The sequence below is a fragment of the Chenopodium album genome, chromosome 16, assembly GCF_948465745.1.
Source record: "Chenopodium album chromosome 16, dcCheAlbu1.1, whole genome shotgun sequence".
In the NCBI taxonomy this organism is placed as follows: domain Eukaryota; kingdom Viridiplantae; phylum Streptophyta; class Magnoliopsida; order Caryophyllales; family Amaranthaceae; genus Chenopodium; species Chenopodium album.
Window position 1 is genome coordinate 27,802,495 of NC_137849.1, and position 21,901 is coordinate 27,824,395.

Sequence of the window (21,901 nt, forward strand, 5' to 3'; positions counted from 1 at the left end):
TTTTGTTGTGTGTCATCATCTCATTGAACTTTTTGTCACTCACCGACATGTAAGGCTTCAAAATCTTTGTTTGGTTCTTAATGATTTCTTCCAAAGTAGTCCTAGAAGATGAAGGTTGGGCATAGGAATTGTCACCATTGCCTTGAGTTCTTGGAGCAAATCCGAGTAAGGGTCCCCTTTGATTGTTGTTTTGAAAATTACCCCGATTTTGGTTACTCCAATTACCCTGGCCTTGATTTTGGCCATTGTTTTGGTGATGGTTACCATAGCCTTGATTTTGGCTTTGGTTTCCATACCCTTGACTTTGATTATTATAGCCTTAATTGTTATAGTTGCCTCGGAAATTTTGATTTCCTTAGTTTCTATAACCTCCATTTTGGTTATAATTATCAAAGTTCCCTTGTTGATGAAAGTTCCTATTCCCAAAGTCCCTTTGTCCATCAAATCTATGACCATTGTTGTTGCTTGAAACAAAGTTCACTTGTTCACATTCATTATTATCATCATCACAATTAACAAAAGCATGTGGACAATTAGAAGCATCATTATCATATGATCCACATATATCACAAAATAAACAACCATTTAGCATATTGTTTGAAGTAGAAGGAGGAGTTGAGTTAGAAGATGTACCTCTCCCCTAATTGTGGGAGAGAAGAATTGGTGCTTGTGATGAAGCACTCTCAAGCTTTGATTTGATTGAGGTCATATGCTTTCCCAAGTTTGAAATTTGTGAGGATAAATTGTTGATGGCATTGAGATGGCTGATTGAATACACTATAGAATCACTTTTGCTTGTTGACTCTCTATTACCTTCTTGCCAGCAAATCCATGTAGTGTCTCACTACGTCCTCAATTATGTCCACCACCTCCTCTTCCGTCTTGTTCATGATAGGGCCTCCGGCACCGGCATCTAAGTAAGATTTTCCTTGAGGGCTTAGACCACCATAGAAAACTTGGATAATTTGATAGGTGGGAATCCAACGATGTGGACACTCTCTTTGATACTCCTTATACCTTTCCCATACCTCATATAAGCTCTCATTCCCCTTTTGCTTGAAGCTTTGAATGAGTGTCCTTGCTTCGGCCGTCTTCTTTTGTGGATAGAAACAAGATAGAAACTCTTTTGTCACTTCATCCCATGTCCTCAAAGAGTTTGGTTTCACCTCTTTGTCCAACCTCTCTAGAGCACGTCCAATGTGAGAAAAAGGTAAAAGTTTAAGTCGAATCAACTCTTGAGTAACCCCATTCACCTTAATGGTATTGCAATACTTCTTAAAATCCTTGAGATGGTTGAGGGGACTCTCATGCTTGGCTCCACTAAAGTGACGCCTCTCTATCAATGTAATCATCGCCGGTCTAATCTCAAAGTCATTTGCCAGTGTCGTGGGAGGATCAACTCCACTTTCAAACCTATATGCTCCCTGAGTTCCCAACTCCTTCAATACTGCTCTCGGATTAGCACCCATGCTTTCTCGTTCTTCTTCTTCTTGATGGTCTTCCTCTCTTGAGGGACTTGAGCTTAAGGAACGTTTAGCAACCCTTATCTTTGTTATGGTCCTTTTAATTTCCGGATCAAATAGCACTAAAATTCGATCTCGTGCCCTACGCATACAAATCTCAAAGGAAATATTAATAGTACGGCTACAAATGTAGCCAAAAAGAAGCAAAATCTTTTTGTATTTTTCAAGTAAAATGGAATAAACTCAATCAACTATAATAAATAACCATGTCATTCCCCGGCAACGACGCCATTTTGACGGGAGGAAGATTCTAGGTCGTTAGATTCTAAAAATCCCCCGATCAAGCAAAATTTATAACCAAACCTACTCCTAGTATAGGGGTAAGTTTGAGTCGAACCCAAAGGAATTGAGGTAAATGCTATGGTCTTAAGTCAAGCTATTCCGAAGATTTAATAGTCGGTTTGGTAAAACAAAAGCTAGCAAATCAACACAACAAATTCTAAGAATGGAAATCAATATCAAGATACTAAGGAATTAGGGTCCACATGTATTCACGATAAACATGCTAATTTGACGGGAAGTTGATCAATCGAATAATGCGAGGGAAAATAGTATTTGCAATCAAAATCACTTGAAAAGCTATTTCCTAAGTGTCAAATTAGTGGTCTCTACGAATGACTATCAAAGGAAAATCACGAGACAAGTTCAATCGATAAGAGTAGCTTCCAAATCAATGTGTCGTATCAATGAAAACTACAATGCAATCTAGCTTGATAATCAAGGTTAGCTACTCCTCAACAAATCAAACACATGCACAAATTCCATTAACCAATTTAATCACAATATCAAATTAATCAAAATCCCCAAATTAACATTAGTCTATCATTCATACATGCTTCCCCACATCCCTAGCAAAGGATCTACTCACTACACATTGTAAAATTAAAAGGCAAAACTAAACAAATCATCAGTTTCATCATCAACATTGTAATCAAGATATCAACAATCAAATCAAACAATCAACTAGAAATTCAACAATGTATCAAAGATCAGACACCAAAATCGCATTAAAGAGAAAGGAATTCTTACAAAACTTTGATAAATATCAAAGAGAATGAAGATCAAATGTAGCAATCATCGATTATCAAGTTTCTCTCTTTAAAATCTAATAACAAAAGTTTCCCAAAATCTTGAGCTTCTCTCTCTAAAAATCTATTTTATTCAATTTCTCATCAATTCTAGTACTATTCTCTCTCTAAAAGGAAGAAAATCTATATATAGTAAAACTAACAAAGGAGAAGTTAGTTAGACATCCAAAAAGAACCCGTATAAGCGTGCCCTCTCGTCATAATGCGCGGCCGCGGAGAAATGGGTACGGAACGGGGGAAGCAGGGCTGCGCGCTCGCACCTCGCACATGCGCGACCGCAGGGCAGCCTCTCTCATGCGCCTATCAATGCCTCCGTGCGCTCCACTTGATGAACATTGGGGGTGGTAGTTTCCAAGGGCTTCCATGGTGGGTTCAACACCACTTTTGATGTCCACGCAACTTGAGAGCGTGGCCTAGAAGACTTGGAGCTTGCACAACTCAATACTTGAGCTTTAAAGGGAGAGAACGACTTGCATCTTGAGCCTTACAAATCCCGAGAAAGAGCCATGAAGATCCTCGGATATCACCTTTCTCCTGAAATCAAAGAAAAGCAAACAAATAAAGGATAAATAAACTAAGAAATGCAAGAAAACGGGAAAACAACTAAGGAAAACACAAACTAGAGAAATATAAGATAAAACTAAAGAAAAAGAGATTAAAGAGCTATAGAAAAGCAATTAAAAATCATCCTAAAAGAGGCTAAATGAGTGCCATAAATGACACTCATAATACTCCCCTTTCAAAAACAAAACTCATATTTACAACTTTATCGTTACTAATTCCTACTCCCCCTCAACTTTTGACTTGGGCTAACTTATTAGGTCTTTAAATTCCCAATAATTTGGTCCACTTATTTTAATAGGATTGACCCAATTAAAAATACTTTTATTGCCTCAATTCATGATTCATTTAATTTATACACACTTATAATTTATATAAATAAATATTTCTTTTTAAAATGAAACAAATCATTTTAAATAAATAAAAAAAATTAATTTATATATAAAAAATATAATAAAAATACGGAGTATTACGGAGATACCACATCATCTTTGCCTCTCCACAGAACACCAACATGTACAGGATTGACTCTTGCGAGTCTCCACAGATAGGGCATCTAGGATCAACAGCCATACTCCTGCTAATCAGTGTAGCACGAGCAGCAATAGCCCCCCTAATAGCATGACAAAAAAACTTTTTTTCTTTTTGGGGGGATCTCAGCATTCCATATACAATTCCACTCAAATTCAATCCTAACCACAGAGGTAGTGGGTTTCTCACGAACATTTTCCATATATACTAAGCATGTTGTAAGCTCTTATAGAGAATTTGCCATCCTTGACCACTGCCATCCGAACTATCAAAAAGAGGAATGGAAATATTGCAGATTTCACGCACTTCCAGAGGTGAGAAAATGGAACTCAGAGTATGTAAATTCCACTACTTTCTACTATCCATCAAATCACGCACAGTTGTAGGACCATCATCATTCAAATTACGATTGCTCAACACACAAAAGCCAGGGAGACTAGGAACCCAAGGGATAATTAAGTATTTTTCTTTCCAACCCCTCACTTTTTTTCAGATTCGATCCTGAATATTTTGGAACACCTGTTTTTTAAAGCTACTAATGCAGGTTATAAGTTTAATATTTGTCATGTCCTCGACAGCTATAAAAGATAATTTCATCTGAAGAATATTTTTCTATAATTGTACTTTTTACTATTTTTAATGTACTGTACATCTTCCACTTTCTCTTTTCATTTCTTAAATATCTGAAAAAACACAAACAAAAACTGTAAATTGAGACAAATGAAGTAGTAGCTAAAGGTTAGTTGTCAAAATATTGGGTAGAGGTTAGTTGTCAAAGAAAGTAACAATTAATAGTACAAAATATTTGGCCAATTTAGCGTGTGAACCCTAAAATACGTACATATTGTTTAAGAAAATTACCAAATTTTGTCAAAAGAATTTTCTATTCTACAGTCAAAAAATTCAAAACTTTTACAAAAAAATGGGTTATCTAATAAAAGGGATCCACAAGAGCCAACTACAACATTCTGAATGACTCAAATGTTAGTTCATAAATTCTTGAATAAGGTAGACTTTAATTAACTTATTGTAAGACGAATTAAGGGCATGTTCTGTTCACCTTCTTTTCACTTATTTCAGGTGTAATAAGTTTCAGATAAGTTCAATTCAAAGGGTTACCTAAGTACACATTACAACTAAAATAAGTTTTCATAAGGTCTAATAAATTTAGATAAGATCAAGTATGTCTAGATAAGTTTCAGATAAGATAAAGGAAAAATTGATAAAAATAAGGAAAATTTGGTATTATTAATCCCAACTTTGGGCCATTTACTTTCATTAATCCCAACTATCGATTATTCCTAAATAATCCCAACTTTAGGGTCATTTTCTTTCATCAGGTCAAATGACCGGTGACCTGATGAAAATGTAACTTTTTTTTTTATTTTTTTTCTTAAAGGCCGCTTGTCGCAATTTTATTAGTAAAAAAAAAAATCATACAAAAAAAAATCATACAAAAAAAAAAAAAAAAAAAAAAAAACAGCTGACCACCTCCATCCCACCGCAGCCCCACCTCCCTTTTTCCCCAACTCCCGCCGATAAACCACCATCTCCCTTCTCACCACCTGCTTCACCCAGATCCCGGCAACCACAAACAAAAGGGGTTTCGGTAACCACAAACATATTGGCAACGCCTCCTTGAGCGCGGATGTCGACAGGGACACGTTTGAGGGCCATGACGAAGGGGAGAGGGTTTGGGTTGAGAGTTCAATTTTTTCCGGATTCTCCCTCCCTTATGCCAAATGTGGAGTTGTTGTTGGTTGTGTTGCTGTTGCGTGGGTTGGGTTTGGAGCTGTTGTTGGTTGGGTTGGGTTGGGTTGGGTTGCGAGGTGGGAATGCATGAAGGTGGATGTGCGGTTTGTGGGTCGGCGAAGGAAGGGTGTTGTGCGGTGGAGGAAGGGGTTGCGTGGATTTGGAGGGATAATTCGGTAGGGGGCTGGCCGGTTGGGCTACGAAGGGGAGGGGGTGGTTTCAATTTGTTTCCGACAGGGGGGATATGGGGACATTTTACGGGACGGGGGAAGGGAGTGGGAACGTCGGTCGGTGGTTTCGGGGTTGAGTTCCGGTGAGGGAGTATTTTCGGTGAAGGAAAGGGGAGGAAGGCGGGGGTGGTGGTTTTTTTTATTTAATTCTTTTTTTTTAAAAAAAAAAACACTTTTTTATCTTTTTTTTTTTGACAAATCATGTGTTGACACATGTCCAATAACCCTGGTACAACAGGTCCTTGACTGTTGTTAACCGGTTTATTCAGGAATAATCGATAGTTGGGATTAATAATAACAAATTTTCCTAAATAATACCAACTTTAGCCAGTTCGCTCAAAATAATCCCAACTTTGGATTATTTTTAAATAATCCAAACTTTGAAGGTAGTTTGCTTTAAACTATCCCAACCGGTCACCTAACCTGTTATATCAGGTTACGGTGACACGTGGCAACATATGATCGGTTCAAAAATAAAATTTTAAAGAAAAACTTTAAATTAAAAAAAAAACCCAAAAATATTAAAAAAATTCCAGCCCCCACGACAACCCTCCTTGCCACCATCACCAGGCTGCTTCCGAGCCCCCAACCACGCCGTCGATCCTCCCTCATGCTGGCACTGGCTACCAGACCCTCCTTACCTCACGCCGGTGCTGACGCTTCAATCATTCCTCCTAAATCACCTAACCTCTACCGCAAAACCTCCATTATCAACACCCTGAAACCCTTAAAAAAAACCCAGCCCACCGCACAAACCCCCCAAATTGGCGCTCCCCCACCCTCGGAACCTTAATTGAGGGTAGGGGATTTCAGTGCGGTAAGGCTTGGTTTCTTAAAGGTTTTCGGGTGAAGGCCAGGTAAAGTGGTTTTGGGGTAGGGGTTTTGGTGGTTAGGGGGAAGGGGTAGCGCCGACACCGACGTTGGGGCGGGGAAGGGGTGGTCAGGGCGTGGCCGTTAGGAGCAGAGGAGGGGCGGGCTTGGCGGTGGCTGCCGGAGATCAAGGTTGGTGGTGGGGGTTTTACAGTATTTCGATTGGTTTTTTTTTTTTTAAAAAAAAAAGTTCAACTAATCACCAAGTGACACGTGTCACATGAATTAAAAAAAAATAATTAATTTACCTCTTTAACAGGTTGCCGGTCATTTAGGATCGTTTAAAGCGAATAACCCCTAAAGTTCGAATTATTTAAAAATAATTTAAAATTGGGATTATTTTGAGCGAATCGGCTAAAGTTAGGATTGTTTTTATCAATTTTTCCTAAGATAAAACACATTTAGATAAGTGACAATCATGTAAATAGAACACACCTTAGGTTACCTAAATATTTAATTATAAATAGTTATTGACTTACTCTTTATATAGTGGAATAGTATGATTAACATAAATTTTGTTATATTTTAATTTTTTTTGGGAAAAAAAAAATCTATTGTAAACATAAAAGAAATCTTTCATTTGTGTGTAGTTATGAACTTATTTTGTGATTGTGATAGAAGGGTTTTTTTTCCTAATTATTTTTAATTTATGGAATGGAGATGAGGAAAAATGAAATACAATTATTTTGTTAAACTACGGTATATAGATAGAAAAGCTTGAAGGCAAGGGGGGTGTAGATGAGAGAAAGAGTAGAACTTAAGGAAGAAAGGTGGGTAATCCGTATGACCTTGGAGAAGAAATGGTTGAAATTTAAAAAAAAAAAAAAAAAAAAAAAAAAAAAAAAAAAAAAAACCCAATTTTTTGGAAAATTTGTGAGGAATAAGCTACCCTTTGTCCGGTTAGCTCAAAATAAGTCAACCTATTGATAAACTAAAAATAAGTCGACCTTTATAAAGTATCTTCTCAAAATGAGTCATGACCTGTTGATATTTGGGATATCCGGTTGTTTCGATAAATTATGCGATGTGTCATTTTATGGTTGACTCTTTATGTAAATTTTTCTTTTTAGTATTTTTGATTATTTATTTATAATTTGTCAGGAATTCGCCGTGTAAAATATGGTGATAAAGTCGTTCGTTGAGTCTCACGAAATCCGACTTAAGTTAATTTCTTCCACTGGTTTATTTTCTAGTCCAATTTTTAATGGTTCTGACTTATTCAACGAGGTCTAATGGGTTGGTTTTGAGGTTTATTTAAGGGTTTAGGGGCGGGGGGTCGACGCAGGACAAAGGAAGGGGACAGGGGGGAGGACGTGGTGTGGGGGTGGGGGTGGGGGAAGCGAGAAAAGAAAAGGGAGGGGCGAGAGTGTCGTAGAATGGGGGAAGGGTGGAGGTGGTAGGGTCGCCGACGCCGTTGAATGGAGGTGGTCCGGTGGCAGGGGAAGAGGGCTGGCAGTGGGTGGGGGAGGGGGATGGCTAGGATTTGTTTTTTTTTTATAATTATGAATGACATTTAATAAATATTAATAATTATTTTTAATTGAAAAAATAACTTATTTAGTAGTTTGTAGGTCATTGAATTTACTAAAAGAAAATACTTTTAAAAGTCAACTTATGTTGATTTAATCGAAAAGTTGGCTTATTTTGAGTTAACCACCAAAGGTTGGTTTATTCTTAACAAATTTTTCATTTTTTTTCTAAGTTGCAACATTCATGTATTTCAAGTTTATCAATACATAATTTCAACTATTTGTATTTTTAACTCTGTATCCGCGATCAAGTCTATTGTTATATTTATTCCCCGAACGACCTTATCTGTTAACCCTGCCTATCTATTTTTGAATCATGGATTTTTCTTCCAGAGCTGCGAAACTAACGACTCTATTAGAAAGTAGAATTACGAAATTTCAAGTGGATGAAATCGGTCGAGTGGTTTAAGTTGGAAATGGGATTGCACGTGTTTATGGATTGAACGAGATTCAAGCCGGAAAAATGGTGGAATTTGCCAGCGGTGTAAAAGGAATAGCTTTAAATCTTGAGAATGAGAATGTAAGGATTGTACTTATAAAAATTAGATTTAATAGAGCACTAAGTGTAATTGAAGTTGTATGTGAATAGAGCACACTATTTAAAGGTTGCAATTAAAAAATAGAAAAAGGAAAAAATACAAGTTGATATCAGATATCAATAAAACCATGGGAATTTAACAGTCACACTAAGGGTAATTTTGTAAATTTAACAGTCGCACTAAGGGTAATTTTGTAAATTTAGCAGCTACACCCCCTTTCTCTCCCCTCTATCACCACCGTACAACCTGCTGCACCACCTGCCGCTTCACCAACCGACCACCGACAACCTTTAGCTTCACTAGTCGACCCCTGACCACCGCACCACCTCCATTTACCTTCCCAGTCGACCACCACACATTCTCTAGCACCACCATTCGACCCTTGCAACACCACAAGTACGAGCTAATCCCTTCCCTAAGGGGTTTGTATGGGCCCAATTTTCGTAATTTGCTACTAGGGTGTCTATTGTTTGGCCGGCCGGCCGACCGCTTTTGATCCGCGAAGGTGGTCGATCTTGGACATAGCCATGGGAACGAAGGAGAGGGAAGGAAGTGGGCCACTTTTGATCCGTGAGGGTGGTCGATCTTGGGCATACCCATGGGAATGGAGGAGAGAGAAGGAAAATTTGGCCTTTTGAGGGGAGGAGAGAGAAAAATTGCTGGTATTAACATGTTTTTGTTGATATCAATGGAGACAAGCTCAAAAAAAAGTACTCACAGTACAATTACCATTTAACTCCGCACAGTAAGCAAACCAACAAGAACACAAGTTATTTGATCCATATACGAACCAAAAGAGACCACATCTAAATAGTATATGGATTCAAACCCCGGCTGAATGAACATAACGATAATACACCTAAGATCTTTTGGGCACCACATATACAGCAAACACACCACATAAAATGACTCGTGCCGTCATGCCACCCCAAGCATATACACAGAGGAGTATGATGGATGCTTGTAATTATAAGACAGGTGGAGGAAAGCGAGTGGAAGAGGCTGATCACCTGAGACTGACATTCAGATTCAGTCATAGTTATATTTCTTGTAAACCGGTAGAAAGTGCTGGTTCTAATGTAGAAATATTGGTGCATATGCTGTCTCAGGTACAAGGTATTGCAGTATGAATATTACATAGTATCAACTCTAGGAACTGCTAAATTAGTAAGTTCAGATATAACACTCTAGGAACTGCTAAATTAGTAAGTTCAGATATAACACTCTAGGTTTGGTTAGTACAGCAGCAGAATGCTGAGTGACAATTAAACCAGCTCAAATCAATGAATCTGTACTTCAGTGTCAGTTCAAACTGGTTTATAAATCATAAGCAAATGTATCCATCTTTAATCTAGTCTCTCTTTAGAGTTTTAGTCACGATTGTCTTGAAAATTTCAATGGCAAGATAAGAGAACCCTGTGATACCCAGACCTATTAGCAAGATAAGGCGGTCATAAGCAGCATTTTGACGAGTATATACTCGAAGTCCAATGACATCCCAATTGCTTTCAGTCCAGACAGGGTCCGCCATGCTCATAGGATCTGTAGAATTAGGAGGCAGTAACTTCCAGGATCCAGACTCATACTGAAGACGAGTTGAAAATGCAGGGACATACCTGAATAAATATGAAAACAGATCAATTAATATGGCAACAAAATCAGCATAAGAATACTTTTCCACCCTATAATGTTACCCCAATCTATCATCATACTAAAGATGTTTTATGGTCTTTAAAACAAATATTGTGAATAATACTAATGTCCTTGCCACCATTTCTATTTCATTTACAGCAATTAGTCATGGGGAACTCAAGCATCCGTCTTTAACTCTAGGAATTATAACCTTTTTATTTGGACATCCCAATATACCTCGTGACATAAGTTCAAGACAGAGGGTTTTTAGTTTTTTGGGGTCACATAGATGCAGCATCAATCATATTAAACAATATTAGGGTAATATATGCGAGTTGTAATAAAAAGAGTAATGAATAGAAACTGTCACATATTAAAATGGAAGAAGCTAAAGTACATGCTTCAGTCAAGCTAAAATCAGCAGTTTCTGGCGCTGGAAGTCTGGAGCAGCAAGATGCAGTAAACATCAAAACATACTATTGGTTTGGAAGTCAGATATATGATCCCATTTCTCTAACATAGAGCCAAATGGTCACACATTTCTTATTCAGAGAGCTAATTAGAATGATACATATGAGGTCTTTTTTAAAAAGTCATTCATCTTTATTGCAAAGTCAATAAATGAGTTGCTAGAAGAAGCATTTGTGGAAGACTTCTGATCATTGTCAGTCGCTCATAATCAAATTCTTTCCCTCCCACTAAAACATGAGTGAACTAATACAAGTGTATACATAGCAGTATTGTTACTACCTGGTGGTGGATTCAACGCAGACACCTATGTTGTCAGTCTCTGCTTTAATGCAAACTTCACTTTCGCTCTTACAGCCTTGTTGGCAGTTCAAACTAGTATTCTCCATCTTCATGGCTGTCTTCTCAGCTAAAAAGTTCCAGATAAATCTGGATATATCGCTGGAATACCCACGATATGGAAGAGATGAAGGATCAGTTACAATAACTCCAACATAGCTGCTAGGGCATGCACCCGTAGGCAAAATATAATTTTTCACCAGCCCACAAGACAAACCAGGATCACATTTCAACAGACAATCCAAAAGTTCATCTACCAAAGAGGCATTAACACTGATAGAATCCAGATCTGGGATTCTCGTGTTTTGCATGTCAGTGGCAAGTATGTAGAGAGAACGGGCAACAAGGGATGCAGCAGTTACAATGGATGTGGAGTTGATGTTTGCTGCAACAATATGAAAATTAGCAATTCTAGTTTAAACAGTATTTGGTATACATTTCCTGTAACACAGAGAAAACTCCAGGAATAGATATTAACTCACATATATCATCAAGGTGACTGTGATAGAATCCATTTGCAAACATATCATTAAAATCTTCTAAGACGACGCCAGATATTTTAGAATCCTGCAAAAGGCAAATGAACAGAATTAACAACAGTTAAACAGAATATTGAAGCCAATCAGTGGAGATTTTCAATCCCACAAGTAAAGTCATTTGCAAGATTTAAGATTCAGCCTTCAAAGTTCAGATATGGTAAACAAGAAAAATATTGCCTCCTCCGTCTCTTCAGTATTGCAACAAGGAGGGCAAGTTAAATATTTTTAATTATATAATGGTAATATATTGAGAAGAATCTAGCAAAACGCAAACAGAGGAATATGTGAATATAGTGTCAAAAGTGCAAACATTGCAATATTTTAAAAAATGGAGGATAGATAAATCATAAAACTACAACAGGAAAGCTAACTTCTGAAACATCAATCTTCAATATCATTCACAAAATTATACTTTTTAGCAAAGGTTCTTCTGGGGTTTATTTACATCCCTGAAGAATTTCTACAATCCTTGACAATCCTGGATCTATTAGCACATGTCTATCATCCGCTGAACTGTGACAGCTTCCCTCCAATTCTTTACATAGAGTCTATATATGGATAAACGGAATCAATGAAATATAGAAGCATCAAGGGAGTATAGTAAAACAAGGCCAAAACTGATAAGTACGTAAGCTATGTAACATTCTACAATTATTCTCAACCATTATTTCAAACCAGGTGACAGTTACGTCTGTTTAATAAGCTCTTCAGCTAACTCACTATTATTATGGGATAATGCCCAAAAGATTGCAAATATTCCTAGTGTCTTTGGACAATCTGGAAAGGGAATAAGGTTGAACAGGAATATAGTTAAAACACAATGGGCTCAAAACAAGGGCAACTGACATTATGGGGCCTCATCACTGCAATGGCTTTGAGCTCCATCCTAGATCTTGGCTAGCTCTAATTGATCACGTAGAGCTGGATTAAATTGGCAGTTCTAGACCCATAGCTACCATATATTAACAACATAGTTGGAAGATAGTGCAGCATTTTGCAAGTCATCAAGCTGAACACACCCCTGCTAATGCACTCCAGAAAGAAAAGTAAGGGCATGGATGTGATTAGTAGCAGAAGATAGATATGGGGAAATTATAGGGGATAAACACAAAGGTTGGTAACTGATAGCTTGGGAGAAAATCCTGATTATAGATATGGGGAAATCATAGGAGAATATCAGCACTACAAATAAGGAACAGTAGTAATACAGGCATTTAGAAAATGTGTTGGTAACTGATAGCTTGGGAGAAAATCCTCCTCTGGAATGAGGATGGTTATTTTTTATACTTAGTAATTATTTTGATTGATTAAGCAATTCAATCCTATTTTGTTGTCTTCTTTCTCTAAATGTACATTTAATCTCGGATATTCTTAGTTATATCCAAGTGACTTCCTAGCTTTTGGTAATGATTTTTCACAGTAACCTCCCTTGCACACTACACCACATTGTTGAGTCCCCAGTCTTTCATTGGCCAGATTAATACTTTTGTTACTCCTTGCCCTATTTTTTGTTCTCTCTCGACTTGCCTTAATTCGTGTGCAAATAGTTAATGTAAAGACCATTAAGGAGAAGTAGTTTTAATTTGCATTGTAGTAAGAATAGTTAGAATTATAGCTCCCTGAAACATCTTTCAAGGAAATGTTTTCTTTACAATACAAATTCATAGAGTTAAATGAACCTCTTGCATATTCCCTCCGTATCGGAATAATTGACACGCATTATTGGACATTTAATTTCAGAAATATTGGGTGAGTGCTATAAAACGAGTTGTTTAATGTAAGGTTAGTGGATTCATTTTATATTGTAAGAAAAGTGGACATGTGACGGTGGAGGAAGTAAGTAGGGCATGGTAGGTGAGGTAAAAAAAAATAATTTAATAACGATAAGTCATCTGTATAAGAAAGTGTGTCAACTATTCTGAAACAACTAAAAGTGGAAAGTGAGATAATTATTAAAAAATAAAAAAAAAAAAAAAAAAAAAAAAAAAGAAAAAAAAGAAAACCTTCCCTGTACAAGTGCCCCAAGTGGAGGTATTTGACCACAATACTACTAAAATACATGTTACATATAACAGCTAGAAAATGCATCTTAGCTAAAATACATACTTGTGCAACAATTCTAACCTTATTCAAAAATGACATCAATGAAGAGGGAGGAACTCCAGGATTCAAAATATTTGCGGCTGAGATTTTGATGTTGTCTGATTTCAGAGAAACCTGTGCACTTTGCAACGCTTCGAACGTCTCATTTGCCACCTTTGTTCCCTAAAATAGTGATGGAAACCATCAATAAACACGCATTTTGGAGTATTGGATTAGCAGGTGAGTGGAAACAAGAACAAAAAGCAAAACTCATGTGATTTGCAGTAAAATCCATACAACAGGATACCTTATGTAGAGTAATAATTTAAGGCTTTAAAATTAAAAGCAGCACAGTATAAATCAACAATGCCTCATACCTGCCCCAAGCAAGAATTTGCATGACCGAGGGATTAAAGGGGCAGTATGAGGATAAAAGCAAGATGGGCAACAGGCAGTGGGATAAGGCGTAAATTTTACACACTACATGCCCCTTTCCTGTCTTAATTTCATAGTCCACCAAACAATAATCCATAGTAAAAATGGTCGAAACTTGGCATTAGCAGACTAGCGGTAGTCCAGTAGCAACAGCACTGTTGCATGATATACTATGACTAATGAGTAATTTTTTTTGGAAGGTCATTAAATTCATGTGTCTTTTCTTCGATTCATTATTTCTGCATAACTTTTTCTCATTTTGGCCAAATTAACTTATATTTCTTCCATTCCTTCATAATTTCCTAGTCGTCATAGCAACAAAAACCAAGGGAAGTGGGTCCTTATCTGCTTTTTGGATAGGAAAGAGAACGAGGATTTAAGTGCGCCCAACAAATAACAATGGTAGAAAAAGGAAAATTTATTCACCAAATAAGGAATATTAAAAACGAAGGAAGAACTTCATGAAATGAATGAGAACAGAAAGTAAGAGCTTCTAGAAATGAAGGGAGGCAAAAGCTATTAAGAAGTATACATATAGCGAGGGTAACTTGAGTGGATGGTCAGTTCAGTTATAAATGGTAAAATATAATTACCACATCTGATTTCCAGGTACTGTTTGGGTCTATTTCAGGTTCTTTGAATCAGATATGAGTCAATCTTGTCAGATTTGTATTTTTAACTCCCAAGTCCCTAAAGATAGATAAGCTGAAATCAATTCACGTCAATCATCTATATACCCAACAAGAAAAAGATATTAATCAATAAAACAACATAACCCTAGAGCCCAAGCCTTTAAAAAGTCTGAAATCTGATTGATCAATAAAAGTCCTCATAACATTATCTAGTTCAACCCATTCTCTATTCTCATGCCTGGAAGTTTCTTCCAATCGAAAGAAAAATAGACAGAAGAGTAGCCTCCCAGTCATTAACATCATACACAAAGGAAGCTAGGTTACTAGAAATTCAGATAATCTTATTAAAATATAGACGAGCTAGGGCCTAGGGGAATATGTATTGTGATGATTCATATGCAAGATGATCCAAAATTTATCATGAATGAAAAAAAAAAAAAAAAACAACAGAGTTCTTACACTGGATGAATGGACAAAAAAGTTCTTTACCCCACCATTAAACCCCTTTCCAACAGATCCAATCTCCAAAACCTGAACCCAATGTAAAGGAATGAATAGTAAAGGTTAGCAATAAATGGAACAAAATTTGCTCAGGTACAAGAAAATGAAACAAGTAGATTGTACAACATCTTCTGCAATATGCAGCATTATTTAATGGGTAGGAAAAAGTTAATTCCAGAAGCAACTAATTTATAAATGAGCCTGCATATAATTGGTAAATTTTGATCCATAAGCACAGAGAAAAAACAAAACAAAAAAATAAAAAACAAAACAAAAAATTAACAAATTTCAGAACATATTTAAAATAGTTAGCATCTGCATTATTTTTCACTTTCTTTCATAAGTAAATAAATAAAAGGGAAGAGCTAGTACTTTTCTTCAAGCATAAAGGAATCACCGAATCACAAGGTCAGAGAATCATAGTCTCCTCATCAGAAAGTGGTCCACCAATTCTGAAAGGAACTTCTGAGATCATGTTGTTCATTCTTCTTTTGAAATCCACTTCAACTAAACTAGAACACTTTTGGCCTCTCATAGGAAAGCCCATTCAACCAAAAGAAGGTATATTACAGGTTTCAATAGAAGATTAGAAGAGGTTACAAACACATCCATCAGGAATCCAGAAAACATCTCACACAATGCTAAAAAAGACATTGTAGTCAATAGGATCCAGTCCATTGTGCACTTTTAAATTCAAGAATTGGAACAGAAATATGTAAGACCATATTCTCTTCTCTGCATCTACTCTCTACAAAGAATCTAAGGTACATTAGGAAACAACGTAACTGGCAACAAAGTGTTTTCAAACACTGACAAGAAACACACAAGACAAGTGCAAGCAACACCACACAGTCCACACTTTTATCTTGTTTTCTTCTGTTTGGCATCATACAGAGCATGAGAAACTCATAATTTCATAAAGAAAAGAAGAATATAAAAGATGAGTCCCTAACAAAAGAAACAGTTATAATGAGCAAATCCCACCAATCTTGCTAGTAACAGGGATATAGCTATCAGCCCAAATAGCAACAATATAGAATACTGTGTATCCCAACCAATGTTACTCGGACTCGTCTTTAAGTGTCGTGTCCGACATGGTTAGTCCTAAATTTTGGTCGACACTTCGACACGATCAAGGGAGTGCTAATATTTAGGATACGGCTACTGTATAAAGTGTCCAAAAAATTTAATCCGACAACTAAAAATAAAAAACAGATAAAAGTCATAAAACTAATAAAAGTATTACATAGTGTCATCAAGTAGTACATAAGCTGTAAAAAATAAAAGTAAATAAAAAATATAATAATCACATGGTACTAAGTAAAAGTATAAAAGTAAAGGTGAGTCCAAAAGTCAAAAGAATTTGTGAGGACATGGGTAAAGTAAAATATTTTAAAGAACAACCATATGACCACACAGCTGTCCCACACTCACACCTCATCAACCTTTCACCTTCTCCCACTTTCCCTTTCTGATTCTTTATCATGTAGTCTTCTCTTTCTAGATGCATGCAAAGTTCAAACTTAATCCCCTCTTTCTAAAATCGACACCCATTTTAGACACTTTTCCGATCCTCGAGTCAACACTTTCCCGGAGCCGTGTCAAGGGTCGTGTCGCGCGTCGTGTCGTGTTGACACGCGACACCCATGGCCAAGGAAGGTTTCGGAGTAACAGTGATCCCAACACTTCATTTCATTGTAAAAAATCTTATGTCGTAAACATGACACTCCCAAATGGATAAGATTTGCATACATGGCACTTAAATATTTAATTGTAACATCACTACATTAAATCAAATGTTAGTAGAGGGAAAAGCAAAGCGCAGGAGAGAGGATAAAAAGCTATCTCCAATTCCAAATTACCCAAAAGTTACTGGTTCAACCAGATTACATTTATCATGTGCAGGCTCAAAATGAATCAAACCCATCTGCACCTTTGAAACCAGTAATTATGATAATAATAATGATTTTTTTTTTTAAAAAAAAAAAAAAAAAAAAAGTTAAAGAACTCCATAGTCCATACTCACAACCTCTTATCATTCCCATCAGCACCTATATCTCTCCTCCGCGGGCTCCACCCCTTTTGGCACCACAAAACCACAACTGCCAACATCATCCAATAGGGATCTAGACAAGATTCCATCCACTGGTTTAACATTATCAGCTTCCTTGGTCATTCAATATTAAAATCAACATTTAATTTATAAGCTACAAATTATATGTGCAAATTTGATTTTAAAAGGCACAAAAGTAATTGATGCCTAGGCGCAAGGCGAAGGAGCATGCCTTTCGTAGATGAGATGCACTTTATTTTAACAAGAAAATAAATTAATTACTAGTAAATAAGTTGAAAAAAAGAATTCTAAGAAAAGGTAAAAGACCATGTGACTAATAGCTAGTACCTCAAATGGAATTGGGGTATATGGTTTTTCTCTCCTCTAGTATTAAAGTATGTCTAACCATTGCAAATTCATGTGGTGTTTGAGCTTCTAAATCAATGTGAAATAGTAGATATTTGTTGATATTTAGATCATTATGGAATTACTTATCATAAGGTACCACATGTATCTGACTTCTTAACTCATCCTATATGGAAGAAGCTTCTTCATAGTCATTAAGATATTTTGATATTAGTTAATTAAATGAAAACTATCAATTACTTCAATAATAAAAGTTTGACCAACATATTCTGCCAACTTGCCAAGTGCCAACACATTACAATAACATACAACTATATGGAAATAATATTGTTCTATTATCTATAATTGTTTGGTAAAGATTTAAAACATATTTGCGACTTGTTTGAACTCACCCTGCAAATGCTAAAATAGTAAAATCTGTCTTGGACAGTTATATCACAATATGAATTGTTAGAATCCATTAAAAGTTTAAATTGCTATATGCACAAATATTGACATTTACACAAAAGAAAACTTTCTCCTATTTTTATCACTAAAAGCGTTTGGAATATTAAGTCCTTGTATCATTCCTTTTTTTTTAGAAAAAAGAAAATATACACTACCACTAATTGAGAGTGCAGCAGCAATATTAATACATGTGTGGTTGGTTATTAAATTTCTAATAAACACTCTCAGAGTATGTTAAAAGTTTTCAGAACACATCCGTCTAATCACTTTGCAAGATATATGTTCTAAACGTTAAGTGTGGTATGATAGTCACTTTGGGATGGAATATAACTTACTGCATTTTAAAAGTGATACAAGTATTTAATATAGTAAGGAAAATTTATGTTAAATGCAATATATTACCATTTCAATAAATGTGTCATTGAGACCTGCAACAGCATCAGATTGCAGGTCAAGTTCATGCAAGAACCTTCGGCTACCAAGGAAACCCCAGGTCTCTCCAGTAAGAACCAGGAAAACAAGCTGCATATACGTAAGAAGCAAATAAGAAAAAAGGCAAGATACTGAAAATCAACAGATACGTGTTCATATGAGTGTTACTTCTTCCGTTTTCCTAATTGTTGCTCAATTTATTTGATAAAGCTCTCTCCCCTTTAATGCAAAAGCAAAAGCACTCACATGCATGATCAACATTTACACTTTTCCATGGTCTGTGTAGCTATAGTAACTAAGTAACACTCAGCAAACGTGAAGAAGTAATTTGTAGACCTCCTCCCCATCCGTGGAAGGGTAATATGAATTCAGGGAAGGAAATCCATTTGTTCAAGTAAAAAATAATAAAGGAAAATTAGTCAAAAATCACCTAATTAAATTGTGTTAATACGACTTTTTAATTTTTCTTTTTTTTTTTTTACAAGACTCGTGTTTATATATTTTTGTGTGAAGTAACATCATTTATTTTACTTGCATTACTACTTGACTATGTTACTCAGATAATGTTACTAATTAAGTTGTTGTGATTGTAAGTAAACGTAGCAAACTCACTATGACACTTTTCAAATGAATTTATCTTAATTCACTTCTTATATATATTCAAGTCCTATATTCCATCTCTCCTTCTCTAACTGATTATGATATCATACAACACATGCCTAACAATTTCCAACATCCTAACATACTCATTTGCATAATAGAGAACCAAGACTTTTCCATCATTCCAGCATTCAAAAAAAGCTCGCTTCAGATAATGAAATACAAACATAGTGCAGTCTGCTACTCCAACAATCATCATTCAATAGGCAATGAGCTTATTAGACTTACTACTGTGCAACTTCATAGATTTATTTAGTCATGCTTATCAGTGATATTACCAAGCCTTAAATTAAATCTAAAAGCCAACAACGTACCAAAGAACATGACATAATAGTTTGGGCACATAGCACAAATTTAAAGATATTTGAGATATTATTGCAGCTACACTACGATAATTTTCAGAGTCCCAAGACACAGCCCATAAGAAAAAATTATTAAGTGGCCAATAAGTTTCAAAGAAAAACTCAATGAAAATCCATATGTGACGCCTAATTACAAGGAAACTATAATCACCTGCTTCTTAAAGCTCTTCAAATAATCAGAATGAGAAAGAGCATCAGCAGCTGCCAACAGAGCAACTAATCCCTACAAAAATTTCAAAAGAGACGAGCATTAATTCAAAAAAGAAAGAATTCCATGCTTATGAAGATTCTCTAAACTATCACTATTCTTAACATAGTAACATCAAACAAAAGCTTACAGATAAAGGTGAATCTGCACCGAGGCCTTTGTCACGAAAAAAAGAAGCAGAATCCATAGTTCCCATTGCCAGTATAATAGGCTTGGTTACATCCGAGGAAGACTGAATGATGGGAGGAAGAGACGACCAAACACTGCCCTTCAGATCAACAAACATCAACATAAGATTAACAAAACAAAAACTTATATATTATAGAACAGAAGAAACAACATATTATCCTTTTTGTAAAGCAAATAAAAAGGCAGCTGAAAAATATGTGAAAAGAAAAACAAGAAGCTAACAGCAGATGGCCTGACAAAGATACCCTATGCCTTAAGTATATTGCACTCAATATCCACCAGTTCAACTGATAAAAGATTACACGAGGTCACATCATAATAGTGTTGGGGCCGTTTGATTTTGAGTGACAAAAAGGGAAGTGAAAGAGATTGATTATCCTTACTTCCCAAAAGGGTTGTTTGAATGCACAATTTTGTTACTCCCTCTCCCCATTTTGAGTTTCTAAAACCCCAATGCCCTTCTACATGATTCTCAATCCCTCCATAGAAAATAAGATTTCCTTTTTAGGAAGATCACGCAACAAAAGATTCACTTTTAAAATTTTGTGACCATCATTAACCCTCCCTATAGAACATAAATTATAATTTTATAACAAGTTATAAACACCCCAACTGTCCATAGAACTCAAGCATCAGTAAATCGCTGTAGACCAGCTATAGCAGTCACTACTAAGTACTAAACAAAAAACAGCACCCCCTCTAATTAAGAGGCACCAACCATAAAAAAGCCTTTTCTTATTGCCTTTCCAGTATTTCACATTTTGCAGTTTGTATTCCTTTCCTTCCCCCTTACCTTTATGCGAATTAAACAGGCTTTCTTAGATTTAGATTAGATTTTATTTATTTTAAGTCACTTTCTGTAATACATTTAATGATTCAGCTATTTATTCAATTCATGGTTATAACTTCTCGTAATCCATCATCGTATTTATATTATAATTCCAAAGGTGGAATCAAAGTGGTCAATCTTAGGAGTTCCCTGTTTACCCTTCACAAAAATTCAAGACAGGGACCAACATGTAAGTACTTACACTTGTAGGGGGCGTTTGGTATGAATATTGGAAATGGAGTGGAAAAGAAACAAATAAGGAGAAGGAAAGGAATCATTTAACCGTTACCTTTTTGTTTGGTTTAAAAATGGAAAGGATTCACTAAAACTTAACTCTATTTTAGTTTGAGGGTAAAGGTAATTGTTACCTTAGCTTAGAGAGGTAACAAATGGGTGGAAACCATTACCCTTAGGTAATAGTAAATATTTCCCAAGCCTTCTAACCAAACACTTGGTAACGGTAATTGTTTAATTGAATCCGTTTCCAACCCTAAAAATACTCTTACAAAACTTGCTCTTAGAAGGAGAAAGATAGAAAGGGATTTATTATGTGTAATGGAGAGTTTAGGGAAACACAATGTGGGATAGAAGATGATAAAAATGAAAACGATCATCACAAAGAAAAAACAGTAGAACACAAGGAAATGGAGAGAGTATTAAGAAAGAATGACTACAAAGAAAAACCAAAAACCTGCTACAAAAATGTACAATAATACAACAACAATTTAGGAGTAATTAAGTGATTAATTTTATTTAATATAATACTTGCATTTTTTTCAAAAGCCATTTAGTATTAATATGGATTTGAGTAGCTTTGGTCAAATTTCAAAGTCAACACTATCTTTGAATTATTGTTATTAAAGGTTGGTTACACACGAGGATAGTTAGACAATAAAGGACGATTGACGTGCATGTTAAAACTACACTAATTAGGATAAGTCATATCTTTTAATGTTTTACTAGGAGACCTACATAGTTTACTAGTCCCTTAAAGGATTGGAATTTACGTGTGTTGCATCATTTCAATTAGGCCGTTTGTTTAGGAATTTCAATTGACCAAACCAAAATTGTTTGTATCAACAAGTGGCATTACAAAAACATGTT

The 21,901-nt window shown here is 35.8% G+C and overlaps 1 protein-coding gene and 1 non-coding gene across 2 annotated transcripts in view; one reads left to right on the top strand and one right to left on the bottom strand.

The window, feature by feature from the left end:
• Nucleotides 1-978: 978 nt before the first annotated feature.
• On the top strand, nucleotides 979-1,089 carry LOC145587111 (small nucleolar RNA R71). The gene has a single exon (XR_014101143.1). It is a non-coding gene; the product is annotated as a small nucleolar RNA R71 (small nucleolar RNA).
• Nucleotides 1,090-9,692: 8,603 nt separating this feature from the next.
• LOC145585062 (nicastrin-like) overlaps nucleotides 9,693-21,901 on the bottom strand; it is a 33,633-nt gene continuing 21,424 nt past the window's right edge. The window contains exons 9-16 of the mRNA XM_081641808.1: nucleotides 19,910-20,042; nucleotides 19,723-19,794; nucleotides 18,520-18,639; nucleotides 15,210-15,281; nucleotides 13,726-13,866; nucleotides 11,545-11,629; nucleotides 11,006-11,447; nucleotides 9,693-10,239 (exon numbers count right to left, since the gene is read on the bottom strand). Of these exons, the coding sequence (XP_081497934.1) occupies nucleotides 9,975-10,239; nucleotides 11,006-11,447; nucleotides 11,545-11,629; nucleotides 13,726-13,866; nucleotides 15,210-15,281; nucleotides 18,520-18,639; nucleotides 19,723-19,794; nucleotides 19,910-20,042 (1,330 nt within the window). The 3' untranslated portion in view covers nucleotides 9,693-9,974. The remainder of the gene's footprint in view (nucleotides 10,240-11,005; nucleotides 11,448-11,544; nucleotides 11,630-13,725; nucleotides 13,867-15,209; nucleotides 15,282-18,519; nucleotides 18,640-19,722; nucleotides 19,795-19,909; nucleotides 20,043-21,901) is intronic.